Source organism: Tauraco erythrolophus, chromosome 4 (assembly GCF_009769465.1).
Source record: "Tauraco erythrolophus isolate bTauEry1 chromosome 4, bTauEry1.pri, whole genome shotgun sequence".
In the NCBI taxonomy this organism is placed as follows: domain Eukaryota; kingdom Metazoa; phylum Chordata; class Aves; order Musophagiformes; family Musophagidae; genus Tauraco; species Tauraco erythrolophus.
In genome coordinates, this window is record NC_141468.1 from 77,820,575 (window position 1) to 77,837,900 (window position 17,326).

The 17,326-nt window shown below is 36.1% G+C and overlaps 1 protein-coding gene across 2 annotated transcripts in view; it reads left to right on the top strand.

Moving 5' to 3' along the window:
* Window positions 1-17,326, top strand: part of ARFGAP3 (ARF GTPase activating protein 3) — a 40,456-nt gene that overhangs the window by 5,973 nt on the left and 17,157 nt on the right. Inside the window, exons 2-9 of one of the 2 annotated variants that reach the window (XM_086611236.1) lie at window positions 97-215; window positions 1,402-1,474; window positions 4,311-4,442; window positions 6,684-6,767; window positions 9,040-9,127; window positions 9,530-9,586; window positions 12,046-12,101; window positions 14,151-14,296. In XM_086611236.1, the coding sequence (XP_086467362.1) occupies window positions 97-215; window positions 1,402-1,474; window positions 4,311-4,442; window positions 6,684-6,767; window positions 9,040-9,127; window positions 9,530-9,586; window positions 12,046-12,101; window positions 14,151-14,296 (755 nt within the window). The remainder of the gene's footprint in view (window positions 1-96; window positions 216-1,401; window positions 1,475-4,310; window positions 4,443-6,683; window positions 6,768-9,039; window positions 9,128-9,529; window positions 9,587-12,045; window positions 12,102-14,150; window positions 14,297-17,326) is intronic. The other variant, XM_086611235.1, reaches the window with a different exon arrangement.

A 17,326-nucleotide genomic window follows, 5' to 3' on the forward strand; every position in this document is an offset into this window, starting at 1 on the left:
AAGTTTGATCACCATAAGGGTGTTAGCGTGACCTATGATACAACTATAAGACCTGGTTATACTCCAGTCCTGTCACTGATCTTTATTTTCTTGAAGGTGTGTTTTGACTGTGGAGCAAAGAACCCTAGCTGGGCCAGCATAACATATGGAGTTTTTCTCTGTATCGATTGTTCAGGGACCCATCGATCACTTGGTGTTCATTTGAGTTTCATTCGGTAAGTAGTTTCTATATTTTTATAGTAAAAATAGCATCTTTTAATTTTTGTTGTTTGTTCAGACACCTGCTCAGAGAGGAAAAGCCCGTTCTTGTCTCAACTACTGATTCAGATCTTTTTAGTGTTTGTGTTGGGTTTGATGTATCTATCTGGTAGCTCCTTGGGAATTAGGTAAATAGGCAGAGTTCAGTAGAATTTGTACCACGCACCTGTTCCCGTTACCTGCTTGTTGCGTTAGTAGTGTGCGTTTGTTGGCAGGTTTGTTTCTACATCAAAGATGATGAAAATGAAGAATGAGGTAGGCATGTGGAAGTGTTTTATCATTCCTCCAAATCAAGACTGAGGCAAATACTAGTTTATTATCTTCAACAGTGTTCCATAACAATAATCAGACCCCCAGCAAGCCAGTTCAGAGAGCTAAATAGCGTTTTGCCAGCGGTGCTTCCTGAAATAATTCATTATGGTGTCACCTGAGTGCCAGTGCTGGGGTAGTGTAAAGGGCTGCGATGTTTAGCTCAGTCGTCAGTTTGTGCAGGAAATCTGCACCCTGAGCTTGTCACGCTTCAGGTGAGTGTCCTAACTGGTGGCCTGTGGGCCTTTTTGGCTTAATAAATAATGACATATTTGAAATGTAAGTTTCTGCTTGAAGTGAGTGAGAGCAACGATCCAAGAATGGATTGAAGATAAAAGCAGCCGTTTTCCATCAACTAAAATCCATACTCTTCCTCTGCTGCCTTTTCACTGTGTACAAGAGTGTTACAAGAGGCCTCTCAAGAATCCATTCCTAATGATCACAATATTAATTCTCCTCACACTCACCGAGCCACAAATTTTTGTTGTGACGTAACATTCAAATTGTCGTTTTGTGCATTGTGTGTGGTTATCATCTGCTGTTGAGAGAATTCAAGTGTGGTTCCTGAAAATGTATCTTATTGGTGCTTTTTAAAAGGAAAAAATACCTATCGGCCAGAGTTTTGCAGTTTGAAAAGCTATGGCAGTTCTACATAACTTTATTAATTTGTTTTGCACATTGTGTATTGTCGCAGATTTTTTTTTCTATAGGTGCATGTTTTTCGCTTTACCAAAAAAAATAAAAGGAGGGGAGGAGAGAAAAACTTTACCAAAAATAAAAGGTAGTGAGATAATGTTTTTGGAGATAACATTGAAAGTGTTTCCTTTTGTTTAGATCTACAGAACTGGATTCCAATTGGTCTTGGTTTCAGCTGAGATGCATGCAAGTTGGAGGAAACGCAAATGCTGTATGTACTCCTGAGTGTTTGTTTTGCACGTTGAAGCTTGCTAGGCTTGAAAGCCGCTGTCTGTCCTGAGTGGCTCACATCTTGGAGATGTTTTTATTTTTCCAGTCCATTTATCTTTTTTTTTCCTATTGTTTTTAAGAATTCCTTTGAATGCTGATTTTATCCTCCGTACTTCTTGCAATTTTCCATCTTGGTATAATCTGCAAATGTTGTATTTTCTTATAAGTGGTTAATAAAAATAACTGAAAAGGCCAGATCAGATTCCTTGTCAATACGTGCCTAATTTAACAGGGAAACATTGACAGCTGCTGAAAGATGGCTTTCAAACAGCTTGTAAACCTAGCTTATGGTCTTCTTCCGGTGACCATATTTCCTTACATGGTTTATGAAAATATCCTGTCCCTGTCAAAAGTCACACTGAAGTCAAGATCTGACTTACACCTGAGGTACAACTGAAGTCAAGATAAGACGTGCTGCACAGTCAGAGAGAAAGTGGCGATGTTTTGGTTTGGGTCAATTCATACTGGCTGTTACTTTCAACTTGATTTTTTTTAATGTACTTATAAGTTTTTTACGCAGTATTTTTGTAAATTGAAGTTATGTTGACTTACATTTTTTTCAATCTCCTTTTTAAAAGAGGATGTTTCTCTTTGTCAACTCTTTCGGAATCTTCCCTGTTTTCCCATGTTCTTTCAAAGATTGACCCCCGATAGCTGAGATTGCTTCCCTAAGTTTACCCACCCAGTGAGGAAACATGCAGCTTCCCTAAGCAGTTCTACTTCTAATTCCTTGAATGCTTACCCCTTATCTTTCTTTTTGTGCTTTGTCTTTAACGTTGTTTCTTTAAGAAACTTCTCCCAAACTTGCTTTCCAGAGGCTTTTTCTTATCAGTTTTTAGCTTCCTGAATCTGCTTTCCTTAAGTCTAACACATTCATACTCTGCCATTTTTTACTTTTTTTTCTTTCTGTTTCCATACGAAGAATGCCGAATTCAGGATCATTATTATTTATCTTCCAGTTCTGCATTTTCCAATCAAACCTTTTTCTTTGAATTAGGCATTCAGCAGGTCACTCTCTCTGGCTTACGGATCTGAGCAGTTGCCTGCCTTCTTGAGAAATAAAGTGATGTCTTCTCCCTCTTTTTCTTTGGCCTATCCTTTCTAAGTTACACCTTTCGATATTAATACTACTGTTAAATGAATTCACTTACTGAGTTTCTGTCATCCCACTTAATACATTAAAAAATCACAGTATTGACTAATCAAAAGAGGAAGATTTTGCATGGAAATAATTTCATTTTATAGCAGAAGGTTTTAAGGCAGTCAGAAGGAAGAAATAGCAAAGTTTGAAAAGTACTTGAGTTAATCTTAGAAAGCATACTACCAGAAGTTTAACAGTAAATTTGTGCCATTTAATTTTATGAGTTTTTGTCTTTCTGCTTAATGTCACTGTTTTCTATCATACATTGTACCAAGAAGTCTAATATACCCACACTCACCTCTCCAAATTCTCAGTAGCCTGTTTTGGACTACTTAGGAAGATTAATACCTGAAACTTTAAATAGAAGTTTACTAAACTAGCTGGACATTTAAATAGTAAAATTAATATCTTTCCTCTAATTGCAATAAAAAAATATTCCCTTTTTGTTCCAATTAAATGTCAAATTCTATTTTTAATAACTACTGTTTAGAGTCACTATCAAATTAACCTTAATAACTTATATTCTTCAATTGCCGGGTGATACTGAATCAGTAGTCCTGAGCTTTGTAGATATGTCTCAGATCGCTAGAAAATCTGAAGTGTTGTTTTGTTTTCAGAATAAATCTCTATGATGATTAGAATTAGAGTTTACAAAAAAAAAAAGCTCTGAATATCAAGTTGATAGGTGTATATATTTAAATGGAAAAATTCATAATAATTTTGGCACCTGTAACATTTACACCTGTTTCTGTTGTAACCATGGAATTTGACTGGCATTATCTTTCTCATGCATGATTTTTGCAAAATCTGTATATGAAGTCTGGTACTTGTATTTATGCGTTGCAATTGCAGCATATGAGGTCATAACCTTAGGCTATCTAGATTTGCTGATACTATCAGAAACTTGTTTATTATGTTTTACTCTAGTAATCTGATGTGTTCTTCCATGCAAGAATGTATGGCATGGTTTGCTAGTCAGTTCTAGGTACTGAAAAAATACTCAGCTTTTCCACATCTTCATCTTTCAGACTTTTTTTTTTTTTAATCCCCGTTGCGGAACTCTGATATAGGTGTATTGACTTGCTCTTGGTTTAAGATCCTAAATACCAACAAAATTTTTCACAGATACTTTTATATAACTACACAAGCATGTAATTATATATGGGTACATACCTATATATGCACATACATATACTTTTCTTTTGAAGGAAGACCATTTTTATACAGTCATTTTGATGCTATTGAATATTGTTCTCTCTAGCATGCTAGAGATGAAGCCAAGCAAGGCCTCTTAGGCTATCAGGAATGTCCTTTGAAGCACAGGTCCTGGCAATCATTTACCTCTTCTTTTCTACAGTTAGTTTGAGAACTAGGATTCTTTGTATGTGAGGGGAAGCTTGTATTTGTGTCTGTCCCACTAATGTGTTTGGCTTTTCTCTTTTTTTATTTATACATAAAGAGATTACCAGAACAGAGTTTTCATTTTATTTTGGAGGTCTACATAAACTTAATAATTGAAAAGATTAAATTTAGTCAGAGGGGCATAGTATTTTGCCGCATGGTGATATATTTTTATATTAATGCCATAAGCGTTTAAACCTGTTTCTCATAGCATATTCTGTTTTCTGCTTCATAGTCTGCCTTTTTCCATCAACATGGATGCACGACAAATGATACCAATGCAAAGTATAACAGTCGTGGTGCTCAGCTTTACAAGGAAAAGATAAAATCTCTTGCAACGCAAGCAACAAGAAAGCATGGTACTGATGTGAGTAGCATGTGTCCTACGTCATTTAGATTTCTGAAAAACTTTATCTTCTTTCCCCCTAGAGTCATTTTAAGTTTCTAATTAGTAATGCAAAAGATTATCTGTCTTTGTGAGATACTGATACACATTGCAGCGAGTAGGCAAGCTGGGGTGTAAACTATTTGCAGCTTATTTTTTTTTTGTTTAGAAAAAGAGTATTGAGATAGAGCTCAACCTGATATTTCAGGATCACTTCTGGGTTACTCAAAACATTAATTGTAACATTTCCAGTAACTTATAAGAATTCCAGACAGAAACTTCGGATAGTCTTCAAAATGGAAACTGCTTTGTTTGCAGGTGTTCTCCGAAATTATATTAGTGATATTGCATTAAAAAAATGTCAGCACTTCTCCATGAACTATACATTGGTTTTATTTTTGCTTTTCTGGAACTGAATTATTATTGAGAAGTACAGCATGTAAAAATGTAAAAGTGCTAACAGAATTAACTACAAAATATTTGTGATTCAAGTGGGATTTGATTTGAACAGGTAAATATGGTTTTTGCTTCTTTCCTACAAAAATAATTATTAAAAAATTAGCAAGTTATATATGTCCTGAACTTTCTGTTTTCCGTTAAAAAAATGTTGAAACAGTTCATGCCTGTTATGAAAACTTGAAGTTAGGTTGCTAACAGGAAGAAGTTAATAGCAAAATATGCAGAGTTAGTTTGCTGAGGTGTTAAATAAGTTTGACAACAGTTCTTTTCTGCATACACAGAAAGCATGTTTTGATTGTTTAATTTAGGTTGTTCAAGTCCATGACTAATTAATTTGAAGTTGAGTGGATGAATAGGAATTAAAAAAAACAAGCTTTCTTGCTTTTCTTTTTTCTAATCTCTTCATACAATAGCATGAAATTTAGTGGATTATAATAATTCTATATTATACATTTTATAGGCAATATGATTCACATCACTAACTTCAGAGAGTATTTCTTTTGATTTACGGAACAGCTTTAAATGTAAAATGTGTTCCAGTAAATTTAGTATACCGTGTGCATTTAAGTTGATGGTAAGTACCCCAAATGACACTTTGAAGAATTGTGATTATCTTGCCCAGAGAAATTGTGGATGACCCATCCCTGGAAGTGTTCAAGGCCAGGCTGGATGAGGCTTTGAGCAACGTGATCTAGAGGAAGGTGTCCCTGCCCATGGCAGGGGGGTTGGAACTAGACGATCTTTAAAATCCCTTCCAACCCAAACCATTCTATGATTCTGGCTTGCTTCAATTACAGATTCCATCCAATTGTTTGATATTAATCATGTATTTCTTGTTTTAAAATTTTAGTAAATATGTTTTTTGAATTAAATTCTGCAAGCTTAAATGATTAAGTACTATCTAAATTGCGGAAGTAAATTATTCAGATAATTAGAGTTAGTATCAACAAGGCCCTCTGGCCCCATTACATAAAAAAATATTTCTTCTCTTAATTTACTGATTCAATTGATTGTTGAATGATGAGGTAAGCTTGATGCACATTCAGTAACCTTTTTGACATAGGACACTATTGTCGGTCATGTGTGTTTTGCATGTAGTAGAAAGAACCATGAGAAACGATTTGCCTATGAGGAACCTTGGAGTGCAGATCGCAGGTTACAGTCCGTCCTGCACGGTGTTGAGAATGACCTGTGGCACTGTGGACCCTCCAGCCCACCCTGAAATCAGGCATTGCTCAAAGCTGTTAGCATCTTGCAAAGCTCTGCTTTAATTGTAGTAGAGGTTTTGGGACTCAGACTAGGTGGGAAAATTCATTGGAGTATCACACTGTGCTGATACAATTCAGAAAACTCTTTCCAGAGACTGCTGGTGCTATGTTCTTAGGTTGTTGTTTTTTTTTTTTCCCTTTGGGCACAGTAAGAATATTAGAGAGAAAATACCTTACATGAGAATATGAAAAAACGTACCTATTATAAAGCTCTAGTGATACTAAATATTGACAACAGAGCTGATACTGAGTGTTTTGTTAAGAAGGAAATGGGTAATGTGAAGGAATGCATCAAAGAGGTATGAAATAAAAAAAGGAACATCATGTATTGAAGCTTAAATAAATTTGAACTGAAAAATTACTTATGAGGAAAAAAACCCAATAAATTTTTAACCTAAAAAAAAAAAAAGAAATTAGTTTTAAGGTTAGTACTTTTGGGGAAAAAATAAAAATAATGCAATTATCCTGTAACATTTTATCTTTTTTTAAATTTTAGCTGTGGACAGATGGATGTGGAATGCCACCTGTATCACCTCAAAACAAAGAGGAAGACTTTTTTACATCCCACGTTTCTCACAAGGTAGAGATTATGTGTATTTAATTTTTGTTAGCTTTCTAAACACTTTGGTTAACTGTGTGCTTTATGATGAAGATTAAAACCTGAAAGAAAACATTTTAGAGAAAGGATAGATCAGTGAGTTAACATTTATCTGCTTTTCCTTCTGTGGGTCTCAAAATTCTTCCTGGATATGAACCACTTTCTCAAGTGATAATTTAGAATGACCCAAATAGTAGCTAAATGTGGAATGAAATTATATTTTTTGTAGGCATGCAATTCCACTTGGACTCATGATCCTTGCTTAGGAGTGCTCTGATTTAAATATACTATGTGATAACTTTGGTTTTTAATCAGTAAAGTTTAACAGTTCTTAAAACATTTGCTAAGCAGACGCTTTTTTTTTTTTCCTTCCTCCAAAATACTTCCATCCTCTTTGAAAATGTTAAAGTAACTTTCTGAAGGCTATTGCTGTTGTTGGTTTTAGTTTATTTGATTCTACCTCCTTAAGGTAATAGATGCTGTGTTTATTTCACAGATTAATATTTCAGACTAGAAACATTACTCAAGAGAGTCTAGTATTTGAAAAACACCAATGAAAACAACTTTAGCAATTAAGTTATTACCACACCTAGTATTCCTAAATATTGCAACAATGTTAATTGTTCTGGTATAATTGCTTCCTAGTACAGTTGCAGTCTGTGAACACCTAAAACACAAGTATGATCATGAGGCATATTTTGGGATAGAGAAGAATTTGAAGAGCTTGGGTATATCAGATTAGCTTGTGTTGGGAAAATCTCTTCACCAGTTCATATGCACGTTAATTAATTCCCCTGTCATGACATTGCGGTTGTGCATGTGCATTAGCAGCAAGTAATAAAAACCTGTGCAAGTTGCTCATATCTGCACCTGGGTAAAGAACACAGTAAAAATGACATGACGTTTTAGTGACTTTCTAGTGAATATGGGATGCTTAAGGACAAAAAAAAAGCTGTGATTTAAATGAAAAATGATTTTTTTTTCCTTTCAATTATTCAGTTGTGACATTTCAAAATGTAACTTTTTTGTTGTATTTGTGAGGTTTCAAAAATGGTGCATTTTAAAGGGAAATTCAGCCTTTTTGCTATTTATTTGTTTTATTTTAGGAACTTCTACTGCAGCCCATATTTGAATGTCTTGTGAAAATAAATTTCAGCATCTTTGAAACAGTGAAAGAGTATTTACATTTTACAAACTAGGAAGATCGCTGTATTACTCAGAAATGCTCATTGCAAAGACCAAAAAAAATTGGTTATTATGAATTCTAGTCTAGTGTCTTCACCAGAAGATCATCTGTCCCGATAGCAGGAAAATAAAAGGACTATTTCTGTTTGCAAAAGGCAACTTGGAAGAATGCTTGTACTCAAGTGGGAAAAGCATAAACTGAGGCAAGCTGAAGAGGAAGAAGTTTAAGCAGAAAAGTGTTGTAAATATTTTTGAGGTTGAGGACAAGAAGTAAGAACTTGATACAAACCCTCTTAAGAGAATGTGCGGGTAGGATAAAGTAAATTTTCACAGCAAACATTTTGAGTAGCTGCAAAGGCAGGAAGTTAGAGACAAGCAGTCTGTGTACCTCAGGGCAAGAGATTGTTTGGGTATGGATGTTTGGAGAGAGATGTCAGGAAGTTTTGAAATGGAGGTTTTAGGGAAGACTAAGCATGACTTGACAGTGGCACAGCACTGATGGAAAGGATAATACTAAGCTGATACTGTTGTGACCAGGTCACAAACCTGCCTGTTGAGGAGGATGCATCCGAGGGAAGTGAGAGGATTCATTAGGAAGGCTTGTGAGGACTGCTCACAATTAAAAATTAAATGTTAGAAAATTGGAAGTGCAAAAGCTTAGTGTGGGAAGAAGGTTTGGTGATTATATGTAAATATATGACCCAGATTTCCTGTACTACATTACTGTTACGAGTAAGGAAAAGCAATAGGCAGCATGCAATAGATCAATCTAAAGCATGGTTAAAATGCATGTTGTTTTTTTGGGTGGTAAACATATTGCAGTTCCTGAGAGGGAAATACAGGTGCTCAGGAGTGGTTTGAAAACAGCTCACTTCTAATAAAGGTTGTAATTTCTTCTAACTTTAATAACTGCCCTTCTGAGAGCAGGTTTTAAATCTAGAAGCAGTAATCATAAGAATCCAGTACGAACTAATCCATGGTGCTTAGGCAGTCTTTGAGCTCGGTGCTTGTATTTATTTGCTGTATTCTATTTTGCGTGCACTTTTGATTTCGTAATTTTTTTTTCAAGGCAAAGAATACAGAATGGGTGTTATCAGAGCCAGAGCCAGTTTCTCTACAGCAGAAAACTTCAGAGAATATTCCAGAATACTATGAAGGTGTGACTGATTCTTTGTTAACAATAAGCTGCATTTTTCTGATAGTCTCTTTGTTTAGGCTCTTTTTACCCTACTTTAATAGTTAAATAACCTAACTATGCTAATAACGTAAGAATTTTGGGGACAAAGGAGTTTCTAGAAGGGTTGTGCTAGAATGTGTGTGACCGTATGTTCCTTTAATAATGTTTAATAGAAATCCAAATTAAAATTTGATTCAAAAGACTTTGGATGAATCTCTGGGTGCCTGCTGCTCTTTTAGTAGCTGGTAAAGCTATGATAGAAATAACACATTACACTGTGTGTATTGCACAGTGCCCTGAGTACAGTGAGTTGTGTTTTGGTATTTTAAGCATTCTAAAGAGCCTTCTGATATTCTTACCCTTGTTATTCATTATGTTTTAGGACCAGAACATGGACCAAATGTTGAATGCCTTAGTACATCACCAAAAGCTGCATTAGGTAATGAGTGTAAGCAGAAGAAGAGAGCAGCCAGTATAGCATACTTAAATATTCATTTGTACAGAGAATGTATGACTGGGAAGAGATCTGGAATTCTTACTTTAATATCAGTGTGCATGAGTTAGTTGAAACATCTGAATTTGTATTACAACTTCTCCTGTTAAACAGTATACTCCTTCCAAGAAATTAATTTTAGTCAGTCTTGTTCTGATTTTATCCATCTTATCTTAGCTGATGTTGTGGTTTACCCCAGCAGGCAACTAAACTCCACGCAGTCACTTGCTCACCCTCCCCCACCCCTAGGGAATGGGGAAGAAAATTAAAGGGGAAAAGGGAAGAAGACTTGTAGACTGAGATAAGAACAATTTAATAAAAAATAATAGTAGATTAAAATTAATAATGATAAATTAGTAATTTATGAATATATATAAAATGGTAATAATACAAACAAGTGATGCACAGTGTAATTGCTTACCAGCCGGTGACCAAGGCCTGTCCTGTCCCGGCAAGCGATCTCAAAACGGTAAAGTTCCGACACCGCAATCCTGGATGAGTGAGAGGCCTGGAGAGAGAGAACTCTGAGAGACTGAGAGTCTGAGTGAGTCCTGGGAAGAGAGTTCCAAACTTCCCGGTCAGCCTTCATCTATACGCTGGGCATGACGCTGCATGATATGGAATATTCCATTGGCCAACCTGTCCCTCAGTCCTAAGTCTCAGTTCAAATCATAAGGGGAGCTGTTGCCCCTTTGTCCTGCCATGCTCCCCCCCCAGCCTGTTGTGCTCCTGCACGCTGGCAAAACATGGGAAGCTGAAAGGCCCTTGAGGTCTCAGTGCCAGCTATGAACATCAGTGAGTTATGAACATTCATCTCATAACAAATCCCGTACTAATCCAAAACTCAGACCTCTTCTAGCTGCTAAAAAGAAATTCCCAGTTTAAAACCAGGACAGCTGACCTGATGAATTTAAATGCTACAGGTGTCACACCTAGTAAAGGTGACCATTAACGTTTTACACCTCCTGTTAGACTGCTTTAAGTTCTTCCTTTAAAGCACACAGGTGGAATAGAGCACTGTGCTGTGATTAATGGCCTGCTATTTATGTTAAGCAAACACATCTTGTGCTAATAGGTCAGTCTTTCTATCTAGACATAGTTTTTGCTCCCTTTTCAGAAAACTGAACATAAAAATGTAGACTGGAAAAATCTTCTGCTTGTAATACACTATCTTCAATGTCCATAGTCTTAATTTACTTAACACTGAAGAGTTTATCATACTATAAGTAAGTAAAAAAAAAAAAAAAGTTAAGGAAAATAGAATGAAGTAAAGTACATCAGCGATTTATCATTTTGAGGATCATCCTGCAGGAGCAGGTTTCTGAGAATAAAGAGTATTGATTCTGAGCAGCACAGGGCTAGTAAAGAAGTGGTGGCTGGGACTCAGTACTTCAGGAAGGTGTGGTCTTCGTCACTGTTTTTATATTTGCTTGGTTGCCCTTGGTTTTGGTTTGCTGGGTTTTTTTTGAGAGCTGGACACTAGGAAAAGTAGTTAACTGCATACGCTTCCAGGATTTCTCATTTATATCTTTAACACATGTTCTCATAAAACAAGTGCTCTTCTGTTTGTTTTGAACATCACAAGTTCTGTCTTACCTGAAGAATCTCTGTTGCATGTATGCCTGTTTCCCACTAAATTTCGGCTCAGACCACTTTTTCTTTATGTACAAGCATTCAATAGGAGTTGCTGATCAAAAATTTGCCTGGCTCAGGGTAGCTGTCAAGAAGGCACAATACAGTGCCTTTCAGAATGTAGTGAGTCCTATTAGGGTCTCATTAAAAATATCAAGATTAGGAGTTGTGTCAGACTTCACGCAGAGCAGAATGTAGGTTCATTTCTATGTTTCAAGATTTAATACAAAGCATTAAGGCTGGAACTTTCAAACTTTAGGTGTAAAGCTAGTCTCCCAATGCTGTACTTAGGCAATTGAACAAAGCTGTTCAATCTGGTGATAAAGTATGTTGTCATGTCTGGTAGTGCTTGTGGTTTTGTTTATGATGATACCGGTATGTTTTATCTGTATCATTTGTAGTTTTGAACATAGCCAATACCTTTCTATCCAGGAGACAATTCAAATGGTACGAGACCAGATGGACCTCTAGTCTGATTCAGAGTAGCAAGTCCCACGTTCTTGTTCCGTTCACTAGCAGGTATCTGCAACTGAAAACAGCTGTAATTTTATTCCTCTTTTGTATTTGTAAGAGATACCCTATCCTCAGTCAGAGGCAGTTTCCCGCATTTTCTTGGAGATATTTACAACTCCGTTCCCTGTAACTCAGTTTAGTATCTCAGTCTCTTAGTGTAGGAACTGTAGTACTTCAAGGCATTAAAATAAATTCCAAAAACTGTTTTGAGGCTGATATTATGGAAATTATCTTCTGGAATTAATAAAATTGTTTGTCAATCCTTGCAGAGAATACCACTTTCATAAAAAAGAAGCCAAATCCAGCTAAGAAGGGGGTAAGTATATAAAGAATGCATGTTTTTATCTGTGGTACAGATCTCTGGAAATACGTAGATTGCAACATGGAAATGTATTGTGTGAGTTAGCACCAAGCAGTACTTGTATCAGTAACAACTTCTGAAACTAAAATGGAATTGAAAACCGTTTCTGTATCAAAATAGCCCATGGTCTGTTTGAAATGGATTATTGTTAAGATGAATTTGTCTAACAGGTTACTGCATTATGTAGTAGAGTGCTTTGCATCTGTGGGTTGTTTTCTGTTCTAAGTCTTTGCACACGTATGTAGCTCACTGAACTGTCTGGACTTCCACATGTATATGTGATAATTTTTTTTTTGCACTGTCTGGACCTGAACAGCAGGTGACATTTTTTCAAAAAAGAGTAAGATAAAAATGTCAATGCATATATTGATGATATTGATGTCAAGGTCTGTATCCCATTTCTCTTCAGTTCTTTTCACAACCATTGTCCCTGCGACTCCATTGATGCTCTGAAATCTTTTCGTCTCACTTTCTGATACTGGCTTGCAGGGCTCACCCAAGTTTGTTGGCATTGAGATCTTTTTGTAGCAAATCCTGAAAACAGAGAGAGTTCTAGTAGCACTTTTGAGTGGCTAAATATGCATGTATGGCATTATCTGTCAGTATAAGGTGAGTTTTGAGATGTTCACATATCTATTTCTGGAGCAGTCCTCATCTTGTACCACACAGCAATATGGTATTTGGTTGTGTTTTTAGAAAACTTGCAGCTGCATTCAGTTCAAGATAGTTTACAGACTTGAAAACCGAGTAAGACTGCTCAAGTTAACTCAAGTTAGCTAGGAAGAGCTAGGTTTTGAACTTACAGCTCCTGAGGCCCAAAAAAGTAGCCCTAATATTAGGCTATTAGAGTGACAATATGTTACAGGGAGTCACTTCCAAGTCTGGGCTGTTCTATGGCAAAAGATTTCAGGACTTTATTGGAGCAGAGTAATTTAGATTGAAACCTACTATTTCTTGCTCCCAGTAGAGGGCCCTAATGCACAAGAGGAATTTCTTATTCTGAGTGGTATATGCAGGTGTGTTCCCTTACAGTAAGAACATAACTGGGTTCACAGGTGTATGTACAGTTTGTGAACTGTAGTGCCAGAGCCTAAAACTGTATGTATATAGGCCAGAGCTTTTACATGAAGACTTTAAAGCATTAAAAGGTTAAGATGAATGTATTGTGAAAATTAATATTACTGCAGTGTTACAGATGAGGAATTAAACACATAGGAGACTGAGAACAGCATTTGGAGTGCTATGGCACTGTCTGAATCAGTATAATCGTTATTTATTCATATTTGTAGTATTAAGTGTTTTTTAAATCTTTAATAATCGGAGTGAAAGAAAAGGTATCCCTGTATTGAAATAACCTGAACTAGAAATAGTTTTAAAAGAACAAGGGCAAAACTGGAACCTCTCAGCCGACATGTTTATCTAAAAAAAGTTTACAATCCGTTGTCACAGGCAAAGGCTAATCATGCATACATGTATATACAAAAATTGTATATTGCTCTCCTACCATAAATCAGTAAATACCTATGTACATTTTTATTAAAAATATGAATAAATAAATACTTAAAATTAAGATAACACACGAGCACTGGACATCGAGGGCTAATTCAATAATCTTTGCCACTTCTGAATGTAAATTGTAAATTAAGTGAATGACCACCAAATGTGGTTCCATTGCAACAAATTCAATATTAAGAAACTAAAGTTGTGCTATATGTTATAGTATTTATTTGAACGTGCCAACCTCTGAACAATTAGAACTATAATGGTTTCATTACCTTGTGATGCTTGACTGCAGAGCTAAATAAACTTGTAAGAGTTAGTAGAAAAAGCACGTAGAGGGTCAAAACATGAAAAATATTTTCTCTGCTCCAAATTTTCGTTGTCGTTTGCATATGCTCCTGAACAGAGTTTACTGTTGCTTTCAAAGTTGGCTGTTAAGTCTATTGAGGTGATTGTCTCAGTTATAATGTTGGGGCTTTTTTTTTTTTTTTTTAATGAATCAAGCTTGGTGCGAAAAAAGGTGGTTTGGGGGCACAAAAAGTGAGCAGCCAAAGCTTTAATGAAATTGAAAAACAAGCACAAGCTGTAGATAAAATGAAGGAACAAGAGGATCTCCATAGCAGTAAGAAAACTGAGAAGGAAGAGCCACTGTAAGTATGAATTATATATACAGTGTTAAAACACGAAGACTAATTTCATGTTAATAAAATGTAAACGTTTTAAGTGCTATCAGAGATTAGTTCATGCAAGCAAAACTTCAGTTCTTGCTTTAAAAAAAAAAACAAAACAACTGAATATGGATGAGGTAGGCCAAACAGTAATTCCCCCATTGCCGTGGGGTTTTTTGCCTTTAAGTATACGTCCTACAGTTAATGATTTATTGTAAAAATAGCCCAATGCTGTCTTTAAAAATAACCTTAGTGTTATTCTTATTTAGCACAGAAAATAAGGAGACATTCTACTGATAAGTATGAATAAAATATGAAATAAATATAAAATATGTTAAATTTAAGTATTACCACAGAAGCCTCTTGAACTTTCTTTACCCCATGCTAGTTACCTAGTTTGTTTTGTTTTGGTGTAGTAAAATGAATACCATTTAAAACAGTCTTTTTAAGCACACAGGGAACACACACATATTCAGCTTTATTTGTGCTTACTGGGTAAGAGTTTCTATGCTGAATGCAGGGGGTAGTTTAAGTATGTCTAGAAGTGCCTGCTTAAGTTTCAGCTTTTTTATACTGAAAATGCCTTCATTTTCACCAAAACCCTTTGAATATTTTTGTCTGAGGCCTCAAACCTGTTAGGCCATCTTAATAAATAGTCAGCCCTAACACTCAGAGGATGCTGTTCCTGGTTTCCTCCACTACCTTTCTCTGCTACATGTTTTTGGTTTTTAACATTTTGTTAGTTGTCATCAAAATTAGACTATTAACTATTAGTTGGTTAGTGTACACTTCCACTTTTGTAAAGCTTAACATCCTCTCAAGTGCTAAGATGCATCATTTTTATAACTTATTGAGAATTTTTCTGAATTATTACATGTTTACAGGATCACATGGAGCTCATGGTACCAAGCTCTTTGGTCTGTGATCCCCTTCCTGTAATCTCCCTCCTGAAGTATTTTTACCACAAATTCATGCTTCTCAGTGATTGCCAGAAACTACCAGTAAAGTGACTTGGAGGAACAGATCATTAAATAACAAGAAAAATTATTGTTCGTTGTTATTTATTATTATTCTTTAAGGATATATTTCAGTTTGGAAGAAAATCCCAAGTAGTGATTCGGGTTTTGTGTCAGAAATGTGTACATCTATATAGACCCAAGGCAACCTTTATTGTAAGTTCACTGCAACCTTTCTGCAGTGGCCAGAACCCTCTAAAAATGTCTGCGAACGTGAGGGGTGCACGTACACTTCAGTTTATGGATCTGATCCCAGTAAAGGCAAGATAACTGTATTTCCCTTGAGATTAAGTTTCTGGATTTTTAACCTTAGATGGCAGTATATGCCAAAATTAAAGCAGGGTGAATACTTTTAAAATTGCATTGGCTTTCAACTAATTTGTGTGGCATTTTTTTAAAAGCTTGGGTAGTGAGCTTTAGTAAATTAATTCAATGTGGCTTTGTTATGTGGTGGGAATAGAAGTGATGACTTTTGTAGACTGGAGAAAGAGTCTTGAGACTTAAAATGTTACTCTATAACGGGTACGCAGTTTGTTTTCTACCATTCACTGACAAGAGAATAGGTAACAGGTAAAAATTGAACAGTATCTCTATTTGTTTTAATCAACAGCAAATAAGACTTTTGATGTTCGTAAAACAGATTTCGTAAGATGAGTTGCTAATCTATCCACGTAAAGTGCTGGGTAGATTTTAGTGGTAGCAGTTTCAAGTTGAATTTTAGAGAACATTTTCGTTTTTCTGTGTAACAGTTGGTCATAAACTGTAGGAAGCGATTTAAAACGTCCCTGAACATACTCTATGCTTTGAAGATACATTTTTCTGAATTTATTGATTTCAAAAGTCATTCCATAGATGCATCCTGGTTTGTATCTGACTTTTGTTGTTCTAAGCATCTGAACATAAGACGTAGTTATTTTTTAGTTCTGGCTTCAAGTCCTCTGAAAGCCTCAATCAAAAGATACCTAGTCATCACAAGATTGAGATGTCTTTTCTCCATTTTGAAATGCCTCCTTAATGGAGGAGTGAAGTCCTATTCCTTATAGCAGGCTGGCACCTACATCCCTTGTCTGTGAAGGAGGAAGACCAGATGCTGTGCCCTTTCCATTCTAACAGCTCCAGCCACACAGCTCCTGACTTGCAGGAGATGCACTAACTGACAGGGTGTGAACTTTGGTAGGGACATTTTGTGCTCTTGGTTAAAGTTGTCAGTATCCATGGGACCAGAAAAAAATCAAGCCAGGAAGAGCCTGTTTCAGTAATCAAATAGTTAGGAGACACGCTGGAAGAAAATACTCATTGGTCAAAACCCTGTTTACATTCCTGCTTCTGCATAAAGTGGATGGAAAGTTACAAGGGTTTTCAGACTGAAGTACTACCTTTCTACTTGCAGCAGGATGTCTACCAGCAGCATCCTAAATTTCATTTACCTTTCTTCTGATTGTGTTCATTTGTACTTTATACCAGTCACAACTTATGAATTAAAATAATGCTGTGGTGCTCATTAAAATTACTATTTATATCCCTTTTAACCTAACAAATTAAATTTAAGCAGTGTTTCCACAATTCCGTAATCAAGATGAAAAACCTCTGTCTCTGCTACGCTGGTATTACTGGAAAACAGTTAAGATTGTTTTGAGGTATAGGAAGGTTCATGGCATTTCAGAAAGACAGCTTACTGTATCTGAACTGTGAGGATGTTTCAGATGACAAAATATGTTAACAGCTGTGCAGAAAATGTAAATTTTGGATGCTTCAGAGTTTCCATAATACAGAATATATTCCATTGTGGGAGTACAAAGACTCTCTCCTTCCCTCTTCTGAGACACCTTTTTGGGGACAGGGAAGGTCAGCATCAATAAAGAAGTGTGGTCTGCCTCTAGCATTTGTCTCAAGAGGGTATGTAGAGCAAGCAAAACCACCCGGAGCGTGAAGGGGACGAAGGGAGGGAGACGTAGCAGGGCCAAGCTGCACGTGAGGGGAAAACATTACTAGCATT